Genomic DNA, 26608 nt, shown 5'->3' on the forward strand with positions numbered 1-26608 from the left:
TCATTCTTCGTTGTTCGGTTCGTCTTTCTTTTTGAAGTTAATTAGTAATTGATGTATTGAAGTGATCGGTCTGTGTGCAATAAGTTTATAGGTGTTTCGTCCTGAATGAAGTGGTCGCTGTAGATGTTCTTAGAAAAGAAGCAGAGTTCATATGCTTATTTCGAAAAATTTAAACTCGACTTTCAGGGTTCAACTATAACAGAGCCCCTGTAAAAACAGGATCGTGCCAGTCAGTGATTTATAATCAAGGTCTCTCTGTCCAGGAAAGAATAATAAAAGAACAGAACTATGTGATTGCTGATTATCATCGCTTACTTGCATACACGGGTTTATTTTGGTCGATGTAGGCCTGTTAGTTAAACGAGAATTTAACGTATTGAGGACAGATAACAAACTTTTTAGGGGAGATCCAATCAAGCGAATTAAGGGGGATACGTTTCTAAGGAAACTGTGGCGCCACATCAGAGTGGCAGAGTGGGTGGAAGGGGGAGGAGGGGGGGTCTACGAGATAATTTGGCATTATCAACTGAGTCGTGAATGGGAATTGGCCACCGTAAAAAGATTAGTACAGTTTCGATTGACAGCTTTGACGATTTCCCTTAGAATCTTTTTATAGTAACTATTCAAGCGAAGAAAAGGCGCCGAAATTTTAAATAATCTAAAGAAGAAAAATTATTTTACTATAGGAATAGGTTGGCTCAATATTGCATCAAAGTCAGAGAGACATTACTGATTGAATGATTGGAACAAGTGAGATGATTATGATATTATTTTTTCCATTTGGGTAAGTTCATACAGATGGTCGAATCTAGTCTCAGGATCCCCGCAAAGTATCGAATAATTACTTTCTGTGCGCAACCTTAGGATGGTTAAGGATACTGATTGCAAATGACCAACTCGAAAAATAATTTGGAGGTTCAGTAACTATGACAAAGGTCTTTTACTAATAAAAACTTATGCAAATCAATGACTCATTAAAAAGATCTTTCTGACCAGGAAAGAATACATAAGAATGCAATTTATGCGATAACTATAGGATGGCAGATAATAATCGCTTAGTCGCATGTACCTTTTATTTCACTCGAAATAGGTTTGTGGATCAATAAAATGATAATCTGAAAGTTACGAAGCTTCATATTATCCCTGAATCAAACTACGGACTTTTCACTGAGAGAGCTTGACAAACTCATCCGAACGAAGAGGACAAGCTTTGGATACTCTAAAGAAAAATGTTTTGGAAAGGTTAGTACTTTTCGACTGCCGATCAAGGTTACGCACAAGCTTTTAATTGCTCACCAGCCAAAACCTGCCCAATTACCACAACGACGTCACCTTTACAGTATAGTAAAATCTTGGTATGAAAAAACCACGAGGCGGCATCATTGGGCATGACGGTAGTAACGAACTCGAAATAAATGAACCGTTTTAACGGTCTTAACACGAGCGACCGCGCACCATGGCGGCGTTTTTCGGGCTGGAATTCTTCTTCACACCACAATTTCCTTGGTCGCAGTTGCTTCTGGAGATATTATAGCCGCGAAAAATATTCCAACTGCTGTGGTCCTAACAGTAATCATGGCAAGGCAAGTTACTGGAAGTTTATTGGATCGGGGATGATTTCATTTGGGACTGGCCTTGGCGAGGCGACAATTTTGTCTTTGACTTCGTTTCATGGCGAGCTGATACTGTCTGCGTTAACAGCTTGAACATTGTGATGGTTAGTGTGATGGGGAAATCGTATCTTGCAACGCTATCTTACATTAACAAAGACTGGGGCGAAAAAGCTTAATTCCCATACATTTGGATTCTATATATGGTTCAAACCATGTATCTTCTGTTTTTGGTTCTTGCGGCCTGGTACCGCTTTTTATCGAGTGTTTGGATCGTTCTTCTCCTTGTGTTTATCAGCGGAATAGTCGCTGATGTTCTTTATGTCAACGTGATGACATTTTTCAGAAATCTTTTCCAGAAAAGGTACATGGAGTTTGCCATGGGATATAGTGCTGTAGCCTGGGGTGGAGGTATGTTAACAGCAGCCATGTTGGGCCTCTACACTGAGCCTTTGTTACGTAAACACTGCCCAACCCTCATGGATAACACCGACTTCTGCTTAACAAGATCACAGTCATAGGATCGTTTTACTTCATCTTGTTTAGTAAAACGCGCATGACATCTCTCAATTCAGGCTTTTGTAGTTAGGCGGTTGTTTGGTCACGAACTCGTGGACCAAAATCAATCCTGAGCCTTACAAGCTGACCTTGGCACGTTAGTGGCCTCGTTGGTTACGGATTTGTGCGTGCTCTAGATCTAGAGATGTATACGCTTTCTATTTTATAGTATTGAAATCTCTTTTTTCCGCGGGAAATAAAACAGACAGGCCTTTTCAACGGCACAAAAAGGATTTATTTCCTCGCTTTTTCCGGAATTAGGAAAAAAAACACTGTAACAATCTATTTGACTCCAGGTAATGGAATACACAGTTTACCTATCTGCGGATCAAGTTTAGCATTATCTTAATGCATGTTGTTGCTCTTGGTCTCCCAATGGTTAAAGTCAGCTCCGCACATAAAGACTAGACATTATATAAAGTCATTTAACATCATCGAAGGTCAAAAGACAGCATTTACTATTCCTAGAAACCATTGACCGTCGTAAGAAATCTGCACCGTCCTAGGAAATCATTTGCCGTCATTAGACATCATTCCCCGTCACTAGACATCATTTACCGTCACAAGAAATCACTCGCCGCCCGAGGCCATTATTCGCCATCACAAGACATTTGTTACCATCAGAGTGCACCTTCACCTTCACATAATATCATTCACTGATATTATACATCACTAATGATCTTTCGAAATCATCCATTGTTATAGAATGATTGAAATTTCACGAGCACAATGACTGGTCAAGAACCTATCGTCAAGAGAATATAAATCTCTTTCTATCTTTTATTGCACCGTTAAATCCCGGCATAGAAAATTGGAACATTTTAAGTTTATTTTATATAAAAAATTAGACATTGTTCGGGATCAATTCGTCGAGACTTTTTATCCCATATGGTCACTCGGATAATATGCCCTAAGTTTGCTGCCAATCTGGGGTTTCATTTCTTTTGTAAAAAATAATTACGGTGTTGGACAAGGATTTCTAGCCCTGAGAAAAGCCGTAACAACACACGTGAAAAAATAAAGTATTTTTTCACGTATGTTTGACATCGCTAATCAGCTGCTGACACATCACTCGCCTTTCGCGCCACTCGGTCAGGTTGATGATTAAACGGCAAAGCCTTCACCATTCTTAATCCGCGGTTGTTTGTCGGAATTTTTTTCGGATTATGGCTGCTAAAACACTGAAAAATTCGTATCGCTACAGACAGTGACGTTCAAACTTTCCTGGGAGGGAAAGAAAACCAAAATACGAGGAAAAACAACCGAAACTTACGAATTTAGTGGCTTTGGTAAAGGCAATTCTCGCGGCTGGGAATGAAAATCGACAACTGGAAGATTTTCCGCAGGCCGCTTTTAGCAAAAAAAATTAAACCCATTGTTGTTTTTGTAATGATTCAACGCATTTTTCATCTTGAGCCTCAGCGCCAACGTACTTTACAATTTTTATTCGGGGGTGGTCGATCCTCTTATTTTCATTCGTCAATAAAGTCGACTTTTCTTGCCAGTGAAAGGCTATTGTGTCTATATGACAAACAAAATAATACATGGTTGCTTGTAGATATAAAATTTCTCCTCTCGTGTTTAACTCGACATCTCACCCGTTCGCTGCGCTCACTCGTGAGGTATCGAGTTAAACACTCGAAGAGAAATTCCATATCTACGCGCGCCTATGCATTATTCTCTCTCTCTGTATATACATATTACGTAGTTGACGAAGAGTATGCGTATTAGTGTTATAATTTAGACGCTAAGGCTTAGCAAGATTTCCGCCCACTTCTTCGTTAAAGAAAGTAATCGCGAAAACAATAGAAATTTCTTTGGAACTGCGGTTTTGTTTTAGAATAAGACAATTTGGTTTAACTGAGCAGATAATGTAAATTGGCCACCTTAGGGAGTTTATAAAGCTGACGTTTCGAGCGTTAGCCTTTTGTCAGACGCTCTGACGAAGTGCTAACGTCCTAAACGTCAGCTTTAGAGTTTGTCCACGGTGGCCAATTTGCATTATCAACTCAGTTGATAAAACCAAATTATCTTGTAACACATTCCCCCGACGCAGCACCACAATTCTTTGGAAAATTACCCCCTTTATTCACTTGCGTTAGAACAGCTTGGGGTTACACTGAATTCTTTCCGAAGGCTTTTTAGAGTTCACAAACACGATGTAAAAGCTAAACTAATTTTCAGAAATCAATTACGTTAGAAAGTTATTCCTACCGAATCGACAGCTTAAAAAATACCTATGCAAAATGGGTACACTATACTTCTTTCGAGACAATGCATTCAGTACAATGCAATCTCCACAGGACATTAATTACCGATGCGTTCTTTGTGAATTCCGGTATATTGCAGCAAATTCTCAGGCCAGAGGATGTTGCCAAGTAGGATGAATGATCTGCAGCAGTCGAGAGAGCTAGCTTTGAGATTACGGGTGTTTTAAAAAGAGAAAGAGATTAACATACATCGAAGTAAATCATACTGAATGATCACAACAAAATAATTGATAAAATTGATTATGCTAATATTTTTCTCCATTTGAGCGATTTTGCATAGATTGTTGAGTAATGTCGTAACATGATATCACGAAGTGTCGGGAGTATGATCATTATAGTGACTGTGCTGATTTGCGGAATATGAGGATTATCAAGAACACATATTACAAATAATTACCTCGGCAAATTGTTTAATGCCCTTCAACAGTGAGAAATTTCTTGAAATCAATAGCAGAGCAAATGAATGTCTTAACATGCGGTAAGACAGATTTTGTTTCATCAGGTAAGCTGGCAATAGAACAGAATTTAATTGATTAGCGTAGATTATTATCATCCTTTCATTAAAACGCGAGGTCTATTCATAGGTTTTGTGGCAGATACAGTGATTGCTGAACGTCACGAGGCTTCATATTTTCCTTGGACCTGTTTCCTTAAACAACCTTTGTTTAGGCTCTTAACAAAATCGCTAAGAAGTTTCAGCTTCGAAGGAGATCGACAAACCCATTCAAGCGTAGAGGAAGTGTCTACGATTTGACTGAAAAGTCTGAAGAAACGCTTTTTTTTTCGACTTCCAATCCACCTTGAGTATTAGCTTCTTGCTGCTCATTTGCCTGAAGTTGCCACGACACGATCAACTTAACGGTGTAATAAATCTTCTCGGTATGGGAAACTTTAAGACGAAACCTGTGCACTATAACGATGGTAGCGACCTCAAGATATATTACGAGCCTGAACCCGAGCGACTACGCAAAGTTATTGCGTTTTTCGGGCTGGGAGTTCTTCTTTACATCATTTTCTCCCTGGTCATGGTAGCAGCTCAAGATATTCTAGCTGAAACGTATATTCCAACTTCTGTTGTTCTAATTGCAAACATTGGACCAGTTTTTCTTGTTTCTCTAATCGTACCGTACTTCATGCAACGTATTCCATATGTTGTTCGTGCTTTCTTTATCTTCTTCCTTTCTGTCACTGGTGTCATCGTACTCGCGTTGGCGAGGCAAGTTCAATGGAAGTTAATCGGGGTGGGAATGGTTGCAGTTGGTGGTGGCCTTGGTGAACCGACAATTTTGTCTTTAACATCGTTTCATGGCGAGCTGACATTAGCTGCGTTCTCAGCGGGAACGGGAGTGGGATTTGCAATTGCACCCTTGTATTATACAGGTGTGTGTTGAGATATAGTGTTTAGGCTAACCTATTAGAAATTCAAACTCTTGGTATTTTCAATTTTCTAATGCTAAATCCATTTAAAATTAGTCTTCATATGGTATTGCCCGCACTTTATCGAGAAATTTTATCACAATGTTCAGCGCACTGCCACACTAAGGAGATTAGAAACAATGCTATTTACTTTCATTGCTTTCTTTAAGATTTTTTTTATTGTTTTGTAGCCTTGACAACATGGGCCTGCGTATCACCAAAGGTTGCCACTCTTATCATGGCAGCGATGATGGTCCTGATCTTTGTCTGTTTTTACTTCATCGACAACTCAGAGACAAAATGCACTAGTTCTCTATCGGATGATCTTAGTGGAGTGCATTACTCAGCTCTTGAGACCAATGGTATGTTTGGTCTTTAGAGTTCTAAGTCTGAATATTTTATTAATATTTTTATCTATAAAGGGCAAAATTACTGAGCGCTGATTGGTTGAGAGAGAGGGCATTTTTTCTTAATCGAGAGTATTTTTAGTAATCAAGAGAGGGCATGATTACCTGTTAATGATTGGCCAATCCGTTGCATAGCAACCGTTCGTTATCTTGAAATTTGTTAAAAATAGACTGCGCGCGTGATTTTCCTTCGTATAAATTTTGCCCTTTATTGATAAACAAGTAATCCCATGAGACCTCGTACTATTAAGGATTAATTGCACTTTAGTTTTCAAAATTTTCCAAATTGCCCTCGTCGCTTCGCGACTCGGGCAATTTTGGAAAATTTTGAAAACTCTCGTGCAATTAATCCTTAATAGTACTTGGCCTCATGTGATTACATATATGTATTATCGAAAATAAATTTGATAATTACTTTAGGTTGAAGAAATTTTAAATGGTGCAGTCTAAACCTCATAAAATTGTATTAGTTCTATTCTGTAGGGCTTTTTCTACTAGACATAATTATTCAGTTTCAATGAGGAAGCAAATGGTAATCAAATTGATTTCTGACCAATTATTATCCATACTTGGTGGGTAAATACCCAAAATACAGAACAAGCATTTTTTTGTCCGATTAATTGCTAATTACACGGGAACGGGTATCGAAAAATTTTCAGCCGAGAACTCAGTGACAACCAATGGATACTTCAACTTATTTCATGGATCATTGATCCCGTAACGAACCATTGGGTTTATATTCAAAATGTCTTTAGGCTCTGATGTTTTAGTGTTAAGGTATTCAAGCACAGTACTACCCACCCAAAGGTAACGGTAGCTGAAAATTAAACAAAGATGTAAAATTATAAAGAGGTAACTCTCTTTTTATTCTTTCCTTTCAAAAGAAAATTTGTGTGACACCTCAAACAAAGATGATGAAGAAAATGATGAAGGCACCTCTCTTTCTTGGCGGGAAAAAATGATGGTCATTTGTCAGCTGCTGCCTCATATGTTACCAATATTTATTACATGGTTCTCTGAGTACATTATCGTTCAAGCCGTCATTACAACCCTGGCATTTCCCAGCTCTCCTTTCAAACCTCGTGACCATTATGAGTATTACATTGTTGTATTCATGGTGGGTGAGATGGTGGGGAGGTCTTACCTTTTAGTACTGTCCTACATTAAAAAAGACTGGGGAGAGAAAGCTAAATTTCCATACCTTTGGGTTCTGTGTCTGGTCGAAGTCGTGGATCTTTTGTTTTTGGTGTTGGCTGCCTGGTATCGTTTTTTACCGAGTGTATGGATCGTTTTGCTCCTTATGTTTGTCTGCGGCTTGATTGCGGGTGCTTTTTATGTTAACGTAGTGATAATTTTTAGAAATTATCTCCAACAAAAGTACAAGGAGTTTGCCATGGGATACATCGACCTACCTTTAACGGGAGGAGTTTTAACAGCCGCCGTGTTGGGCCTGTACGTTGAACCCCTGTTACGTGAACATTGCATGATCCTCATGGATAACACAGACTTCTGCTTTACAAGAACACAGTCTTAAGATCGATTTTCTTCATATTGTTTTTTTAAACATGATTGAAATCTCTTCAAGCCTCTGAAGCTATATTTATGGTGCTCTTGTGTAGTTTAGGTATAAGTCAATGAATTCCTTTTGATCCTCTCTCGAATATTTGTGTCTACGGTTATTACAATGCTAAGTTTATATTTGCTCAAGACTTCTGGCCCTTTTATCCGCCTAAGGTTCACATGTGTGGCTGTATTCTGATTGCAGAGGTTTATGTCTTATGTCAAGCCTTAAGTCCCTCAAATTGTTTGTTGCACGGTCGTGTATGCGACTATCTCGGATAAAGCACGAGTGGGGTGTCAACTGCTAAGTTTAAAAAAACTCATATGAGTGAGAATAGAAGTGCACAGCATTTTGATTATGGTGGAGAGAAGAACGAAAGCAAAGAAGTTTTTGTGATCTAAGACTATTGGTGCCTTTCGCATAACGAGGTTGCTACTCGTGATGTCCCCTAACGTCCCAACAAAAGTTTCGTGCAGTCACCTATGAACCAATAAAATAAATTGTAACCCAAAATCAATCGATAAGTTGCCTAGCGGTTTTTACTTGCGCTCTGAAGTCAGCCGCGACGGGGTTGGGGCCGAAAGAAGGGAGAATGGAATGCTTTTTATTAGTTTGGTCCATTCGGTTTTCTGTGACTGGAGAGAAATAAATTGAAACGGCCTTTTCAACTTAAGAAAGGGAACACTCTTCCCGTTTTAACAAGAACTACCGGAAAATCACGGCACCATTTTATTCGTTCCACTCGCTGTATGTGATGAAGTAAGGAGTATTTGCCTTTTAGCTGAACATGATTTTTTCTTTCAATTGTTGTTGTTTTTTTTAATCAAACAACGTTATGGTGAACTTTAGGCATTAGACACACGCTTTTACTGTTTCATTTCGATTGGGAAAAAATAACTTATGATAATCTATGATAGGTTCGTTCCTTGTAAAAGGATTTATCATTATAAAATGAACACTTAGCTAGCTGTGTGTCAATTATTTCAAAATCCAGATACTGGAGAAAATTTTAAATCTCTCACAACTTCAATCTACATTAATTTCACAAATGGACATAATAAAAATTATTTAGAAATGCATTTCTGGTGAATTCAGATGTGACAAGTTTCTCCACTGGACTGAGAATTCTTGATGAATGTTACGCGTAAATCTTCTAACTAGCCGCAATAAGATTGTATTATCATAAGTTAAAGAAACAGCTTCAGGATAAAGATAGTTTAGTTTAACTATCCTTAAAAGAGGGTGCAAGACTAACATTAGGGAGAAATTAAATGAACCGAATGATCAAACCAAAAATATTGTAAAATGATTCATGCAAATAATTTTCTCCTTTTAAACACGTTTGCAGTCTAGAAGGATGTTTAAGGACCAACTGCAAATGCACAACTCGATAAATTTAGACGAAACTTTTTTGTGTCTTCTAATTGAGACAAAGTTGTTTAAAAACAATAGCAATGCAAATAAATGGCTGCACGAAGATCTGGTTTTCTCAACTGAGTTGATAATTTGAATCGCCTCAACGAAGGGCTAACGATTGACACGCCAGGTTAAGAACCTCTCTTGACCAGTATACATTATAAACTTAGTTAATAACGCCAAATTATCTTGTGATACCCCACCACTGACGTAGCACCACAGTTTCTTCAGAAACGTACCTCCTTTTTACATGCAGTTTACATGAGGTTTAACTCAAACCACGGTTTTACGCAAGCAGTGGGCCTCAGGCATTCTCTCTAGCATCAGCACCAGTAAAAAGAGAAAGAGAGGAAACAAAGTGATTCTGTCTGGGCTTGTGAATTTACACAAATCCCCGCGCGCGGCACGTAAGGAATTCGATGTCGATTATTTACGTACCTTGTTTACGTGACACAAGATAACCAGTTGAAAACCTTACTTAAAATCGTGCAGGGAACTTTCAGTCCAAATCCTTGAGTTGAGAAAGAAACGAACCACGTTTTCTCGGATTAGCCCCTAATGGTGAGTGGCATCGAAGAAGTCGGCGCAAAAGCAAAGTGACTCTTATTGACAAACGGCAGCATTCGAAGGTAAAACAGTTAACGTTGTTTGACTTGGTCCGTAAAAACTGTAGAGAAGGTTGAGCTTATCCAGTTTAGGGTCAGTTCAGAGTATGAAAATTAGTTTTTTCGACTTCTTTTCGAGGCTCTGAAAATTTATTCTCTTCTCGATACAGCTGTTTCATTGGCTCAAAAAAGTTCATCTTTCTTTGCTCGATAATTTCAAGAAGTTTTGCTTCAGAACATAAAACAATTCAACTTATTCAATTCATATGCAAAGAAGGTTGGACGACCTTGGACTATTCATGCTCTGAGGAAACAAAGCTTCCTCAGAGCATGAATTAATTTCCTTCTGCTCTCCAGGTTTATTGCAATTCCTACAAACTCGGAATAGTTGATCGAAAAATCAAACTGGGGTTTCAGTCCTTATAGGAAGCTACCATTTTTTTTTGTTCGAAAGATGTATTTCATAACATTTTTTCGGGAGTTTTGAGGTCGACGCCTAAACCTAAACAAAGATTTTGCAAATTGTATGTGTTCACGTGTCCTTTGTTAGTCCCATATACGAAGAAAAGGTTTGCGTTTACAAACCTGACAGATGATCAAGTGAATAGAACCTTTCTATTGTGAAAATTGCAGTAGATTTATTAGCTTCCCCAGGCGATGAAGAAACTGCGAATAATATAGGAGACGGGTCAACGCTAGAGAAGTTGAAGAAAAATTACCGTGGGTACTCGTACTGGGTGATACCGAGGCAGGTGGTTAAAATTCACAGGTGTCTGTCGATTTGATCGCATTTTCAACCAAAGGTTATTGCCCTCTATTTAAAATACAGGGCTGGACTTATTTTACTTTAAGGATAATCTTACACACGAGTGTCTAGGAGTGAGCTATTATATTCAGTGGCCAAATTATAAACAAAGAACCATCAACAATCCAAACTGCGGGTGACCACTTGGTCGGAAATTAGTGATTGTATACATTGGAAATGAAAGTCGGATCGGATCAATATACCGCGACTAGTTGCGATCGGACTTTGTGGTTTTACAGGCACGTTCCAATTCGCCACCTTTCCTTTCATGTTCCACGCTAATCCGTAGGGCAAATACTATTCAAAAACGTTTCAAACTGATGTTGATTTGCATAAGCTATTCCACACTCAATATTAACATGTGTTTCATTTTCGCCAGGTTCAGATGTTTTATCCGCGGTTAACTAATAGAGAAGGAAACTCCTTGTAGTGAAGACACGATAACTTTGAGAGAAGATATGAAACATTCCAGACACAACAACAGCATAATTTAGTGGCAAAAAAGCTTTCTACGTGCAATCCGGGGGAAACGTATCATTCTGTCCCTCGCCGTAAGGAGAAACTTATAATGGAGGACAAAACCGAAGAAAAACATGCAACCCTTATGGATTTATTCCCTGCGAACTCCGACACAAATACATCACGAGAAAAGCCAGGAACGATTTGTGCTTTCTTTGTTTTCGGCTTCTTGATCTACGCAACCTACTCATTGATAATATCAGGCGCTCAAGACATCCTGGCTGGGACCTTTGTGCCAACATCAGCCGTGCTGGTTGCCAATGTCGGGCCTTATTTTATCATAACTGTTGTAGCACCGTACTTCATTCAAAAGATCGCATATTTCCCGCGCATACTGGCCATATTTTTCCTTATGGTTACCGGACTTACAATGGTAGTTTCCGCTAAACGCGTTGGGGTGAGGTTGTTGGGAATTTCTCTCTCCTCGTTTGGATTTGGTTTGGGAGAATTATCTTTTATTGCAATGACGTCCTTCTATCATGGAACAGCTGTTAGCGCCTTCTCAGCTGGTACAGGAACTGGTATATCAATGGCACCGCTCTATTACACAGGTATCTCTCTAAAAAATAACTTTTTATCTTCGTCACCGTGTGCAATGCAACCCTTCCCTAAGGCGATGAGTAAACACACGGTAGAAACACATTCCAAAGCAGCCTGACAATCTATCTATTTTAACCAACTAAATCAACATTTGAAAATACTGAATATGATCCTGTGCCTGAGATGTCAATTTAATTATGAAGAAGTATGTACACTTATTTGATGGCTATCAGATCAAAATGAAAATTTCATAGTTTACTCTTTTGATGAGTAGTGTGCTCTGCGATTTCACTAAAATTTCTTTGATCAGTGTTATGGCTGTTTGGAATTACCTGGAAATTTACTTAAAGGACAGATACACCCTAAAAACGTCAATTCACGCTCACTTAGCTGTTCAGGCTAACTGATTTCTTACGCGCAGTGGTCAGCTTGGTGACCCCTCTCTTTCCAAAGTTGATTTAAGAATCAATGGTTTATCATTCCCAAATCTCTCATTGTTATCTGATAAAAAGCAGCAAGCAGTGACTAAGGAGTTTTGAACAACTTTAAAACTTGGATTGTCATTTTGCCGAGATACTATGGCGAGTCAACGAAACTCTAGATAAAATTTCCCGCCATACGAGTTACGATTTTCTCGAGTTGCTCCTTAATATTGTCGTGTGCTGTTAGCTACAAAATGTATAAATGGCTGTGGTTTTATGAAAATCATATATGTGAATTGCGTTTAAAAAAAAGAATATGAAAGCGATCTTCGCAGTAATGAACACTTCTCAGGATGTAGTAAAAATAAGACCGGAAAAAAAATTCAGGCCTGTATAAAGTTATTTGAGACTTTGAAAGCTCACGGCGACTGCAACATCGTGCTTGTGAGGTTTTCGTTATCACATTAAAGGCTTCTTAGGACTGTAGAGAAATGGCCAATTCACCTAAGGCTCGATAAGCTTAAGTCGGGTGCATGAGGTCGAAGCTTTCTGTAAACTTTGTGGAATGCGAGGAAGACTTTTTTTACAGCTAGCTCACCCAGTTGTAGATGGGGCTTAAAGGAATAAAGACTGGCTGAACCGCTGAAGGAAACTTTGTTGCTTTTTTTTTTTTTTTTAATTTTACGTTTTCCCTTTTTTTTCTTGTAGAAAAAAATTAAATGTCTAATTTCGTGAACTTGACAAGGCACTTCGCTTTCTTTTGCTTGAAGATGTCAACGTGGGGTATTGAACTTCTGATAAAATATGTTTAATAAAACTTATTCATCCAACGCGAGTACCCTAGCCCACTGAAATTTTTCTCTTTCGCTCTCTTTTTTTACAGCTATGACAACGTGGGCTTGCGTTTCTCCTTCCGTAACCATCTCCATTATGGCTGTCAGTTTGGTTTTCTTGCTGATTTTCTACGCTCTGATGGAGAGAAAGCATACCCAGGATGGTCAAGCTGCGGCAACGGGAATCACCCGCAAAGACATTCAATATTCACCAATTGAGGAAGAAGAACAAGACATAAACCCTGGTGATGATCTTTTAACATGGAAGGAAAAATGCACAGCAATCAAAAAAGTTTGGCCGATTATCGCTTCCATAATCAGCGCGTGGATCGCTGAATATTTGATAATTCAATCGGTCGTTACTACAATAGCGTTTCCGAGCGCTCCTTTTCCACCTCGGGACCATTATCAATATTATATCTTCGTTTTCTTGTTCGGAGAACTGTTCGGTAGATCCTACTTAATCGTTCTCTCCTATCTTCTGCCGAACTTGGCCCAAAAGCTTACAGTGCGTAGAATATGGTTCCTCTCAGCGGCAGAGATTTCTCTTTTAGTTTTCTTTTTGCTTGCAGCCTGGTACCGCTTTTTGACTGATGTTACGATAGTGTTAATTCTCTCCTTCATCGGAGGTATCATTATAGGTATCATGTATGTGAACATGTTATCAGTTTATTCCGAGATCGAGGACCCGAGATCCCGAGAATTCGTTCTCGGTTACGCTTCAGCTGCAACCGGCGCTGGTGCGATCACCGCTGGCTTGTTAGGATTATTAATTGAGCCTTGGCTGCGCAGTCACTGTTTAATAGTGGCCGTTCATAACAGCTTTTGCTTCACTCGATTGCAGGGTGATGGAGTTTGTAAATGATGAGATTTCACCACAACTTCAAGAAAAACAATTTCTTTGTAGGGATCCTCCTATCGAGCTAGAATTAAATTTATGGATACATTCTTCTAGTTTACTTTTACGAGTCTTGAAAGGAACATCCTTTCTTGTTCGAGTATAGCGAATTTCTGAAGAATGTTGCTATGCCTTTCCATAAACGTGAGGTATATATTAAAATGTTAATACTGTTTCTTTCTTGTTACGTGAAAAAGAGGAGGCTTGAACTTACAAACAAGCTAAAAGTGTATGATTTTGCTTTTGAATGCATGTTTATCATGTAAATACAGCCACGTGTCTCTGAATAATGAGCGGCAATATTAGGCCCGGGTTTGATCCTGCCTTGTACATGGAAATGATTACATAATTGGTGTAAGCTATAGATAACAATGATTTACTGATCGAACAAAATAAACGTCTTGTGATGATATCCACCCTACAGAATGTTCGAAGTTTAAATGAGGAGTAGTTTAATTTTTAGTGTTATAGGGGTGGGGAGGGTAGGGCAGGAAAACTCTTGGACTTTTTTTTTAATATCTTTCAATTTTTCATTTCTTGAAAATGAGCTCGACCTATTGTCAAAACGTTTCTTAACTAGATAATTATATCAAAAGGTCTGGATAGAAGCAGATATGTAACGAATTTAGGAAAATTAACGACACTTTTAAAATTAAGAAACTTGTTTGGACAGTTCTGTCATCTTCAGTTCTGAATGATACAAAGTACAAAGCTGAATTTAAAGTGTGTAACAAAATGCTGATTGGACAAAACAAACAACAGTAACAGAACAATGTACGCATTTACAAGGAAGGTTTTAAATTAACGTAATAAGGTTGATGATTAGGTGTAGGTTTCTCCCTTTGAATGCGGATAGCTTCTTTGATTTTAAGTCAAAAGGTTGTGGAAACGTGATCTAGGATGTTAAAACACTCATCAGAACAAAGAGTGCGACATTGTGGAGAATTTTGTAGATGTCTGAAAATGTGAGAGGTCATGTTAGTTTAAAACTTTCCTTGTAAATGCATACATTCTTCTGTTTCTATTGTTTGTTTTGTCCAATCAGCATTTTGTTACACACTTTAAATTCAATTTGTATTTTGTATTATTCACAATTGAAGATGACAGAAGAACTGTCGCAACGGGTTTTTTAATTTTAAAAGTGTAGTTAATTTTCTTAAAAAATTATATCAAAAGACCACAAAGCTTTCAAGTTCCTTAACAATTGGTGAAACGTGCTAAAATGTCTTGTTACTAAGTACAAATGAGAGATGTGTGGAATTTTTATTCATAATGATAATATAATTATTCATTTTATATACATACATATATAGTAGTAATATCATTATTAAAAATGAAAATGCCTCACAGCTCTTAATTTTCCTTAGAAACAAACCTTCTTAGCACGCTTTACAATATATTAAGGAGCCCTGAAAACTTTGCGATTTTTCGATATAATTATAATATCTGACTTAAGAAATTTTGACATTATATAAATATCATTTTAAAGAAATGAAAAAAAATTGGATGCGTTCTTGTTGCGTAGAAAGATATTAAAAAGGGTGAAATACCTTTTGTGTAAATATATGCGTAAAGTTTTCTTTTAACTTGGAAATTATCATCTTATAAGGTTCTAAATTCAATCTTTGAATATTATATCTTTAGTTACTCATGTTTTTTATGACTCTAGAAATATCAGAAATTTCCCCAAAAGCACCACGTGGTTTTCATCGCGGAATCATAGGAAACTTTGCAAATGAAAGTAATTTACCACAACACCCCATGATTCATATCGGTCGCTGTAATTTTCTTTGGGCCGCTAACTAACTGGTGGACTTTTACCACCTGCTTAAGAGTCATTAGTTTTGCTTTTCTCGATCAAAACGTCACCGATTATCAAAGGACCTTCGAAAGCTAAAGCATCTTGAGATGTGGATCTGATATTCCACTTGTTTTCGGTCAGAAAATCTGAACTACATTCGCTCGTGCTTGATTCTCAGCTGTGTGGTTAGAAGACAGGAACAGCCTAAATCATCTGCTAATCTACCTTACATACAACGGTGGTCAAGAACTAACCCTGTTTCCTGTTTCTTTCTGGCCACCAGGTCGTATAACGTAAGCGAACAGAATGTGTCCTTGAACAATCAAAATTTTATTGACGACCTTAGCTGCCAGATGACGTGAGTAAAAGGACTTTTCTATCCGATTTTGGTTCCTTTCACGGTGAAAATTACACGGGATAGAAACTGATATTCTATCAAAGGTTCACAACTACCACCAGAAGGAAAGGAAAATAACCCATTGGGATAGGATCCTTTCAGGTCGCGACTCATAATGGAGAAGGGTATGGAGATTGCAGAGGACAGGAATCTGGAAAAGGACATTAAAGAAGAAAACTGTGAGGAAGGCGACGAAAGCAAAGATGTAATCAAAACTGCAAAAGCAAAAAGGGAGCCAATGCGAAATCTCCTGGCCTTCTACGCTTTCGGTGCGTTGATCTACACGGTATATTCTGTCATCATTTCAGGCGCACAAGACATTCTGGCGGGTACCTTCATTCCAACTGCCGCAGTGTTGGTGACAAATGTTGGTCCGTATTTTCTTGTGACAATGATCGCGCCCTATTTTATACACAAAATGCCGTACGTCGTGCGAATAGTGGCAATTTATGCATTTTTTACAGCCGGTCTGTTTATCATTGTTTACGCTAAAGAAGTCTATCTGAAGTTAGTTGGAATATGTACGACCTCCCTCGGAGCCGGAATTGGGGAAGTATCGTTTTTTACATTAACTGCCTATTACGAGAAGGTTTCTGTTGCTGCTTATTCAGCGGGTACAGGTTCTGGATTTATCTTGGGACCTCTTTATTATACTGGTAAGTGAACAGGCATTCCACCAATATTTACATAATAAGGTCTCCGGTGAAATATCGGTGCATTATCGCAAACATAGAAGTATTTCAGAGCGTGAAAGATGATAAAAAATTAGAGGTCTGTTTTCGCTTAAAAAGAGATGTAAAACTCTAAGAACACCGCGTCTTTTGTGAGGCATTCATTGCCATGAAATGCTGATCACCTGATTTCAGTTCAGCGAACTGGTAGGTATTTTTTTCGGAGCCTGGCACTTTTCAGACCTCTGGAGTCTAAAATGTTCTGTTGTGGCTCCAGTCGATAAATAGAGTAACTTAACCTCAATTTTAATGGGTATGAAATTTCCACAAGCCGCCAATCTCTGTTCAGACTGACTCCAGTGAGATTGCGGCGATACTCTGATAATACATCTGTTTATTGAAATGAGAACAGTTTTTCTCGGGACGTGCGCTAACATAGTAATTTAAGCAGCATTTCAGGGTTTTGTAACTTGGTTTGAAAATTACTAGAGTTTACTTGCTATTTTAGTCATTGTTGAGCAATATTGGCAATATGTTGTACAACATTTACCAGCCCTGCTCAAAGGAACATTCAGTTATAGAATTTTAGAAGACATGTCATCTCTTCGTGACTTCGTAAAATTGTACGATTATTCAACAAGTGACCTCAACAACAACATTTAAGTCTTGACAGGAAATTTTAACAGCTTTGATCAAAATAATACTGTCATTGGTGTTTTAAAAGGATAACCCGGCTATGAAGAAAGCGGTGGCTCATTTATCCAAAAAACTGACGAGTATGAATAGATATCTTTCATTTTGTATATCTGAGCCTAAGCCGACGTTAAGGCCGCGACAGATTGAATATTTATTCACAATTGGGTGGTGCTCAAAAAAATAAATTCGGTAAATTAGGATAGTTTTATACGAGAAGTAAAGCTCATCGTATTTGTAGATGTGGGTGCAACAAGGATGTTTACTTTGGGTACCAGCTTTGTTTTAAAATGGCGTCAAACGCTACCTGTTATCTAATTCAGTATAACGTAAATATTTCAAACAGATTTCTGAAAAGAAAAATTTGACAAGTTGAATTAACGTCAACATCCGACATCAATTAGATTCACGCTCGTTTACCCTTTGTTGTACCGGTTCTGTTTATTGTTGGCTGTCGGGGAAAAAGCTGAGCAAATCACCTCTTTGGGAGGTTCATTTTTTTACAAAAGCAAAGAACGTAGTCAGAGTCATAGAAGTAGACTATAATCAGAAGAAAAGAATTCGTAGCTCATCCGAGTTACTTACCCAGTCACTTCGTCGAAGTACAACCAGACACCACAACCTTAGCTTAGCCTCTTAGGAACGACATTAAAAACAGCTAAAAATGAAGTGATTTACAGAGTAGAATGTCTTGAGTATAATAGCTTGACTATAATTATCTCCTATTCATTTACACTTCTGAATAAGGAAAAACAAATCGTGTCGCTAATCTTGATATTTTAGATAAAAAAGGATTTTGTCTTAAAATCTCAATCACCTCTGATGCTATCTTAACACATGCCAATCTTTTTAATTGTCCGAATGTTTTCGATGCACTACATTGTTATTGCACCCTTTTCGATCGGTCAATGGGGTTCTTTCAGACATCAGAATTACAGTCGGAAGTGCTCGTGCTGTGTTGTTGCCTGTTTCCGATTGCTCGGTGCCTTCTCTCTGACATCGTGTCTAATTCGTGGGTGCTCAAATAGAAAGTTTTCATCTGTTCATCTGACTCATGTTCCTTTGTAGTGAGCCTCTCGTGTTTCTTTTTTCCAAGATCGTGCCAGACTCGTTAGTATTCGTTCTTGGTAGTTTCTAGTTTCTGATTGGTCTGTCACCTCTAACCTCCACCTGGTCCGACTCTAGGTTCTCGTGTTCGTTAGTTTCGTTAATTTCTTTTGGCTTCAAGTGAGTTTGAAATTCTGTCATATTTGAAATACTGCCACTCGCCTGAGAGAATACGTGATTTTCTTCCAATGCTCTAAGGGCGTTATCATACACTCCATAAAACATATCTTGAAGAGGGTTAAAAGAAGCCATGGGTTCATTCTTTTGCTTAGTGATGTTCTGTGATTGGTTCTGAAATCTAACGCCTTGATCTTCTTCGTCACAATCAGACGCAGAACTAAGACAAAATACGACTTGATTGGGTGAAATTCGCGCAATTTCACGAAAATGAATGGACAGGCGCTGGAAAGCATTTTAAAGACTTAAACCTTATGATTCATAATCTCCCCTTCTTTTTTCAGGTTTGACAACATGGAGTTGTGTATCACCGAACAATGCAATGCTGATAATGGCTGGGTCACCTCTTCTCTATCTAATTTTCTATGCCATAATGGAGAAAAAACATTCTGTGGCGGCTGCCACATCAGGGGAATTAAATGAATCGGAGTCACAAGCAAACATGGTCACATGGAAAGAAAAACTTTCTACAGCTGGAAAGATCCTCCCATTAGTTGGATCTCTGTTCATAGCTTACGTCAGCGAATACGTTATCATTCAATCTGTTATCACTACTATGGCATTTCCAAGCGCCCCTTTTCCGCCTAGAGTTCATTATAGATACTATATTTTTATATTTTTGAGCGGTGAATTTATTGCTAGGTCATACCTTGTTGTGATCGCATCCCTGAAGCCAAGCCTTGTCAATGTGTTCGCGATTAGACGTATATGGATTTTATCATTAGTCTTAGTGGCTCAATTAGTGTTTTTTACTCTAGCAGCGTGGTATAGATTCTTACACGACGTGTGGATCGTTTTCATTCTAATTTTTATCGCTGGTCTTGGCGCGGGTGCAGCTTTTACAAACGCTTTTGTTGTGGTGTCAGAGACTGACCCTAGATTTAAGGAATTTGCCATGGGATTTGCCACCATAGGAATGGGGGCCGGAACTTTCTGTGCTGGGGTAGTGGGACTGCTTATGGAACCAGTGATTCGCGATCACTGTTTACTTGTATCAGACGTAGGAGACTATTGCTTTACGAGACCTTTTGGCGGATGGAATCAAACCTTAAGTTGCTGACACAAGCTGCATATCGATGGTGTGAGTTAAACGTCCGAGTGAGCCTAGTCATGAAACGGAATGATGTTGGTAATATTGCCTGGCTGCCTGACTCTTCGTCAAACAAGAGAAAAGCCATTGTCAGAAGACCCCAAAAAAGTGACTCAAGTAACTGTGATGACGACTTGCGCTCAGGTTGTTTTGATGAGTTGTCAATCATCGTAACGGACACCAGAAGACCAACCCTTACCAGGCAGATCAACCCATAACATAATCGTTCCTTAGTTCTGAGTTTAAACTATTTTCTTTTAATCTAGGCTTATGAGACTTATTGATTATGATGATCTATTCTTGAAACTAGCCTCGCCTGTTTTTTGAATCTCATGTGTTTTATCCCAAATTTCACATTTCCCGTTGCTGAATTTAGAAAAAAAATTGAATTGTCTTTAGCGTATTTACCTAGCAATTATATGCAGGCACTCCAGCTGCTGTTTTCTCCTTTAACCAGTAGAAAAAATTCTCCCATAATCGGCAGATTATTTGGCTGCCCTTCCTCGTAGTGAAAAAGCTGTCTCGTTCTGTTTTGGAGATTAGGAATATTACATTTTTACATTTACCTGCCGGGGCGACTGACACGCTGTTCAGTTGAACAACTATTTATAATTTAACTTAATTTCTGATGAAAAAAGGGGATATTTGACGCACACATACTGCCGACACTGACTGTTTGTTTAAATTTGCCACCTTAGTCTTTTTATTTTAGAATTGCTTTTGATATTACTAGGGATATCCTAGACCTGGATGTGCATTAGAATCGTTAATGCTGAATATAAGGGTGTTTTTGTTACGTCGGTCAGAAAAATAAATTTAAAAAAGACGACGAAAAAAAAAAAAAAAAAAAAAGAAAAAAGCAACTGGCACCAGAAGCTTAGAGATGAAATAAAGATGTTAGGAGCGCCGTACCACATGATCCCTCTTCGGTTGACTAAATGCAACTAAACAACGAAGGTTCAGTTATATTCGGGTATCAGAACGACCGTGGGGGGCTTGAACTGAATGGTCCGGCATCTTAACCCTTTAACTCCCTCCCCTTTAACTGAATGACCAAGACAGAATTTCTCCCCACAATATTAATACAATATCAACCAGATAAGTGATGAGAATAAAGAAAAATGTTAATTTGGGAATAATTAGTTGATCCAACACTAAATTCTCTGAACTAACATTATAAGAATTGTATGGTTGACAGTAAGGAGAATTAAAAATTTGATCTGGGAGTTAAAGGGTTAACACAAAAATAGCCTCATCTATGAGATTTTTTATTATGATTTATCAAGAGTAGAATTTTGTCTCTTTTTATTCAAATTCGTTCTGTATCGCTGTTTTAAATTGTTAGAGTGTGTACTCAGGGGTAATAATCGTTTTATGTTTGTTGCAGTAATTTTCGTTAATGTACCGCTTTGTGACTCGATATCAGTTTGTAAAGCTTGCATGTTCAGTTGTGACTGGAACCCATGTAATGACCTCAGTGTATAATAAACAAGTTTTTCAAATGGTGTGTAATGTCTTCATCCTTGTTATATTGATCATAGAAAGTTTAATCGTCTGTTTCTGTTTGCAGAGTCATTATCAATCGCTGATAGTAACTTAGTTTTCGATTGCTCATTATTATTCTTCGTCGTAAAACACTGAGAGCAAGTTCATTTGACTATAATTATGGAGGAAAAAAGGTTTGGACGTAACCCTTTACACCCTTACATCAGTATGCATATTCTCCAAACTGTTCTCTCTTAAACTTACAAGGAGAATTTGTCTACAATCAAGAGTTTCCTAAGTTGAGTTTGCCTCCATTTCCTGTATTCTCATGACCTTAATGTTTGATTCAGGTGTGATACCATTGAGAGAAATTAGATGCTGGTCACTCTTAGAGGTCAAAGAGTTAGACTGCTTTTCGCATATGTCTAGGTGTGCACTTCGTATGGGTTTCACCGTATTCCTATCTGTAGATATTGGTCCCCTCCCCCCCATAGATTTGCTGTTATATTGATCCTTCATCCATAGCCCCTGTCATGCTTCTTGATTGCACGCATCTGCGCTCACTTTGCTTCCGTAAGCTCCATTGAAGAATGATGGAAGCTTATATGGATGATTTCTCTAAGGGGGCATAAGCATGAGCCCTACCGTGAATTCAAACAAGATTAAAATAGACAATTTGATATTGACCGATAGAAGTAGCAGCTGTTTTAGAAAAAAATGTACTTCGAGGCTCCTTTACATCATTGTCATGCTGTCAAAGAACCGAATCCCGTCATAACAAAAACGTTGAGATAAATTCAGATCCCTCTCATAGAGCTTGACTTACCATCGTCTTCCTCTCAGTTTTATCCAATGCTTCAAGCTTATTACGCACTTAACAATTTAGAATGACAGTTATTTACATATTTCTCTTTCTCAAACAAGTGGCTTAGAGAAGTACTTAAAACTCTTTATTCATTGTGTTTGCTTGAAACGAACCCAGCCAATAGGAACGTGAAATGATTAATTAACTTCTTAAAATTATGAAACAGCCATTGATTACGTTATTACCATATCAAAGAACTTGACATTTGTTTGAGAATACGATGCTTAATTGTAAATAGAGACCGCACTGGGGTAGTGAAATGTCAAGTAACAGTGAAGTTGTTTGTGCTTGTTTTAACATTGTACACTTCAAAGTAGATGCTTCAAGAAATATTCAACATATTGATAAAAAAGGTTAAACCGTTTTAGTGTGTATCTCAATGGGCATTACCTAAAATTGAGAATCCTATGTAAAATGAAGTAGGAAAGGGAATATTTGAATTCTACGTCCAAACGCCGTTGTCAGGTAAGTTGTGATGCAATAGAATATGCAACTTTTTTAAACAAATGTTTGTCAGGTTTGGTTTGAAGAAAATTAAAAGTCTGTTAGAAAAGGAAGACAGTCATTTAGTGGATTATAGTATGCACGGCTTCTACTGAGTATGGTGCGGCTTACGTTTAAGGGGGTTAATTGAGAAAGAGTTGCCAGTAAACAACTTCTATCCGGATATTATTTATATGTTTACATAGACAATGGCGTTCTTCATCATCGTGCTTCAAGTTTAATGTGTCTGAATTAACATCATTCCGAGGAAAAGCTCTTACTTCTGTGCGAAAATTCATTATCCATTATGATAATGTTTATCGGACACTTCACTCCTATAATAATAATATTTTAGTGTAGAACAAACATGGTTTTTTTCTAAGGCAGGAAGTCAAAATTGTTTAAGCGGAGGTCAGATCAACGATGACTGCGTATGTATACATATGATAAATCACGAAGTTCTATACAGGAACATCAACTTCATTGCATTTTTTTTTAGAACAGAAGCATCCAGACGATTTCGCATTTTATATCTGACTGATTCTTCTTTTGAAATCAACCACAAAATTGCTAATGCGAAGAATGGAGACGATAAAAATTTGGCGTCTATCGCTGTCTCATAACTGTATGATATCAATTTAAAAGGCTGACTCATATATTCATGTGCATTTCTCTCTAAATTACTGTATTTCTAATCTTTAGAGAGAGAGAGAGATCACGTTGTCGCAAGCTGTCTTAATTCAGGTATTTCATTATATATGCTATCATTTTGATATTAATATTATTTTTGTGATAAGAATACATGAAAGTCATATATTTGTACTGCGGAAAATACATTTTAAGCAAATGAAGATCATCGCAGTGTATACTCAACTTAAGCAGTTGAGAAATAAGGCCTGAAAAAAATTCAGGCCTGAACGGGAATCGAACAGGCCTGAATTTTTTTCAGGCCTTATTTCTCAACTGCTTAAGTTGAGTATACACTGCGATGATCTTCATTTGCTTAAAAAATATTATTTTTATAAGAAATCTCGATAGAATCTCTCGATACTTGTTAAACGAGGAAATATATCTTTTATGGTTGTATAATTTATGGTTGTATAATGGACTCTATAGAGAAAATTTATACTCAGTGTGGGTGATAGGCTGTTTCGTTACCTTTGGCTGGCTTAACTGTTGCACCGTATTCCATCTGTTTTGATTACTATAAATGATTGTTGTTGTTCTGCACATCTAATTTATTCATGAAATGATTCTAGTTTTTCACGGCCATCGGTTAATCTTGCTAAATTTATGTTTCATTCTTCTAATCTTCTTCAAGAAAATGCGAAGTTTATCTATATTTTATTGAAATGATGAACTGATTTTGTTGCTTCACCTGAAAAAAGGGGCTTGACTTGTAATCTTCATTGTTCAAATGCTAGCTGAATTGAAAATGACAGAAGAAGACCAGGGGAGTCATTTTGATGATCTTGAAGAACAAGATCCCATCAAGGTGTCAGTAACTTTCAAGCCACAAGAGCAAGGCGTCGAAGATAGACAAGGCAACTTGAACCGGGCCTGCGATAAGGACAAGCCTATCTTACGGGACCCCCACACGAATGGAGATGAGTGTAAGCACTCCGCGGGTGAGGAACCTAGCCTGCCCGTCAACCCGCCTGTTACACCTATTCCGTTGTATCTGGACGCAGATAATGCTAAAAGCGAAGGGGATACAACTGAAAAACAAGAAGTGTTGAAAGTAAGCACGAAAAAAAAATTAAAATATTTAAAAAGAAACCTTTGAAGGCATTCCAATTCAGCAAGCATTATCGACTTCGGCCGAGGCGCGAAATTTTCATTCAAGCACAATTTGGTCGGTAGATGAGCGAAAAATTCGTTTGAAACGTCCTGTACAATACGCCAAAAGATACGGATAACATTAACACATAAGCCATTAATACAATAATAAAATGTTGCTTCAGAGAATTGATCATCGCAAATTACTTCACGCAAAACGATTTGATATAACTCAAAATTATCTTTGGATTTGCCTCACTGATTGTAGAGACGTTTTGTAAGTGAAGATTTGAAGAGCGTCGAAACAAAACAATAATGGGGCAGAAACAGATTATTTACATTTGGACGAGTCAATAAGGATAGAAGATTTGTAAAATTCTGCTTCATTTGCTATTGACTGAACTGAGCAAAGCTAAGCTCAGTTTTTGAATACTCGTGTGAAAAAACAAAATCCTGAATAAAACCACATGAGGAAATGATGAACGAATCCTGAACACATCGCATAATGTCTGAGTGGACAACTAGTATAATCTTGACTTTGAATATTTTGTGTCCCAGATCACGCGTTTGCTTAGCTTGGAAAAACACTCTCTTATTTTTTCTTTCTCCAGGGATGGAAGGGTTACAGTAACAACATCTATATTCGGCCGATCATAGTTAACCACGCCTCCTGCGGAGACTGTCAGTGTCCAGCTAATCAAAAAACACAGCGCAGACTCACAAGCGAGGATCTACGAAAACAAATGCGTCTCCGAGAGGCAAACAACTGGATCAGGAAACACAACGAGAGAATCCAGAGCACTGGAACTTTACGATCAAAGACTCATTCACATGAACTACACAGACAACAGGAAGCAAAGCAGATTCATAACAAACCAAACAACGACGGCAATACAAAATATAAACAAGAAAAGAAAAAAATCCATAAAGGATTTGTTTGCAGGACATGGGCTTCAAATTTCCTGTCAAGTGACGCTCAGAAGAGCGAGGATGACGATTTCACTCCATTCTATGTCCGAAGATATGTGGATAAATCAAAATCGGCCCCTCCTGGTAAAGTGAGACGGAATACTCCGCTTGTACAAAAACACAGAACATCCTCAGAAGTTTTATTAACCCAGAGGGAAGCGCATGATCTGTCGTCAGAAAAGTCTTCCCAGGTATTGAGTGAAATTGAAGTTCAACTGAAAGAGAAACTCTCCCATGATGAGTCTTATAACAGGAGAAATAATGAAAAGCCTAACTCTAACATTTCCCACGCCCTAATGTGCTCTTGTGGACAGATTACACATCACGATAACGACAAGCGCGTTCCTGAAGGAGGTTTTCAAGCCCCGAGGCCCGTTGGAGTTGAGAGAACGCAGAATTCTAAATTAAAGTTTTCTATTGTTCTTCCAATAAAGCAGTTTCCTCCTATTAATCCACTTGAGGAACTGAAGAAACCAAATTTTCCAGCAAGGAAAAAGCTAGGGGTCTCACTAAATCGCAGACCACACACGGTAGATACAGCGCTTCTGTCGAGAGGAGTCATTTTGGTAAATGGCCATCACAATTTACCAAATTTTATAGGTTCAGACAAAGCTTTTAATAGACAGCGTGATGGTCAAATCACCTCTAAATCTTCTTTTGAAAATCTAAGCAGGGAGAAACAATTATTTTCTAGTGGTCGGCAGAAGCATGAACATGGGCAAAGCGAAAGATTCGATGAATCTATTGGGCTATCCCAATGTGTCTTAAATAAAGACCCAAACAATCGAGAAAAATGCGGTCGAAGGTGTTCTACGGGTGATCCACGAAGAGCGCCGAGGTCTCTCGACGAAAATGGGAACAATTTATATGGGAACAGTGCGGATAGTTTAAAAGGACAGCGGCGTTGCGTGAGAACACCGTTACACTCATTAAATAGCGAAGATGACGTCCCCAAAACTGAGTCAAATGAAACTGGTCTCGGGAGTGAAATTGAATATTCTGTCGATGGTTTGGCAAAACTGGATGTTTATCTTCAACCCAGAGACGTGTGTTTCAATGATAATTAACAAACTTTTATCTTAGCTTTTCCAAAGCTTGTTTGTGCGCTAATTAAACGTTTTTGAATGCACTTGGATTGCGTTGTAATTTAGTGTTACGAACACTTTTCGATAACGGCACCTTCTTGAGTTTGAATACCAAGTAGACCCCAAGAATGCAAATAGGATAATGT

At 38.1% G+C, this 26608-nt stretch overlaps 4 protein-coding genes across 7 annotated transcripts; all 4 read left to right on the forward strand.

Annotated features, from left to right (window-relative positions):
• The first annotated feature begins 4714 nt into the window (after positions 1-4714).
• LOC113683404 (uncharacterized) lies at positions 4715-8901 on the forward strand. The gene is made up of 4 exons (XM_089205772.1): positions 4715-4940; positions 5023-5818; positions 6046-6216; positions 7146-8901. Exons 2-4 carry the CDS (start codon positions 5320-5322, stop codon positions 7793-7795), a joined length of 1320 nt encoding a protein of 439 aa, XP_089061898.1. The 5' UTR covers positions 4715-4940; positions 5023-5319; the 3' UTR covers positions 7796-8901.
• Positions 8902-9598: 697 nt separating this feature from the next.
• LOC113683403 (uncharacterized) lies at positions 9599-14272 on the forward strand. 4 transcript variants are annotated; one of them, XM_089202687.1, is made up of 3 exons: positions 9599-9867; positions 11028-11718; positions 13013-14272. In XM_089202687.1, the coding sequence occupies exons 2-3, from the start codon at positions 11217-11219 to the stop codon at positions 13825-13827; spliced, it is 1317 nt and encodes a 438-aa protein (XP_089058813.1). In that variant the 5' UTR covers positions 9599-9867; positions 11028-11216; the 3' UTR covers positions 13828-14272. The 4 variants fall into 4 exon arrangements, with proteins under 4 accessions (XP_089058813.1, XP_089058816.1, XP_089058812.1 ...); XM_089202690.1 differs by lacking the exon at positions 9599-9867 and adding an exon at positions 10382-10612; XM_089202686.1 differs by lacking the exon at positions 9599-9867 and adding an exon at positions 10579-10887.
• A 1428-nt stretch (positions 14273-15700) lies between these two features.
• LOC113683615 (uncharacterized) lies at positions 15701-21298 on the forward strand. The gene is made up of 2 exons (XM_027200872.2): positions 15701-16714; positions 18991-21298. The coding sequence occupies exons 1-2, from the start codon at positions 16174-16176 to the stop codon at positions 19764-19766; spliced, it is 1317 nt and encodes a 438-aa protein (XP_027056673.2). The 5' UTR covers positions 15701-16173; the 3' UTR covers positions 19767-21298.
• A 2728-nt stretch (positions 21299-24026) lies between these two features.
• Positions 24027-26506, forward strand: LOC113683584 (uncharacterized). The gene is made up of 2 exons (XM_027200840.2): positions 24027-24370; positions 25020-26506. The coding sequence occupies exons 1-2, from the start codon at positions 24047-24049 to the stop codon at positions 26442-26444; spliced, it is 1749 nt and encodes a 582-aa protein (XP_027056641.2). The 5' UTR covers positions 24027-24046; the 3' UTR covers positions 26445-26506.
• The last annotated feature ends 102 nt before the right edge of the window (positions 26507-26608 follow it).

The sequence above is a fragment of the Pocillopora damicornis genome, chromosome 4, assembly GCF_964200805.1.
Source record: "Pocillopora damicornis chromosome 4, jaPocDami1.2, whole genome shotgun sequence".
Taxonomy (NCBI): domain Eukaryota; kingdom Metazoa; phylum Cnidaria; class Anthozoa; order Scleractinia; family Pocilloporidae; genus Pocillopora; species Pocillopora damicornis.

Coding starts and splice junctions, on each gene's coding strand:
- LOC113683404 (XM_089205772.1), top strand. CDS start 5,320: ATGGGAAACTTTAAGACGAAACCTGTGCACTATAACGATGGTAGCGAC. Junction 5,819..6,045: donor TGCACCCTTGTATTATACAG/GTGTGTGTTGAG, acceptor ATTGTTTTGTAG/CCTTGACAACATGGGCCTGC. Junction 6,217..7,145: donor CTCAGCTCTTGAGACCAATG/GTATGTTTGGTC, acceptor TCCTTTCAAAAG/AAAATTTGTGTGACACCTCA.
- LOC113683403 (XM_089202687.1), top strand. CDS start 11,217: ATGGAGGACAAAACCGAAGAAAAACATGCAACCCTTATGGATTTATTC. Junction 11,719..13,012: donor GGCACCGCTCTATTACACAG/GTATCTCTCTAA, acceptor CTTTTTTTACAG/CTATGACAACGTGGGCTTGC.
- LOC113683615 (XM_027200872.2), top strand. CDS start 16,174: ATGGAGAAGGGTATGGAGATTGCAGAGGACAGGAATCTGGAAAAGGAC. Junction 16,715..18,990: donor GGGACCTCTTTATTATACTG/GTAAGTGAACAG, acceptor TTCTTTTTTCAG/GTTTGACAACATGGAGTTGT.
- LOC113683584 (XM_027200840.2), top strand. CDS start 24,047: ATGCTAGCTGAATTGAAAATGACAGAAGAAGACCAGGGGAGTCATTTT. Junction 24,371..25,019: donor AAAAACAAGAAGTGTTGAAA/GTAAGCACGAAA, acceptor TTCTTTCTCCAG/GGATGGAAGGGTTACAGTAA.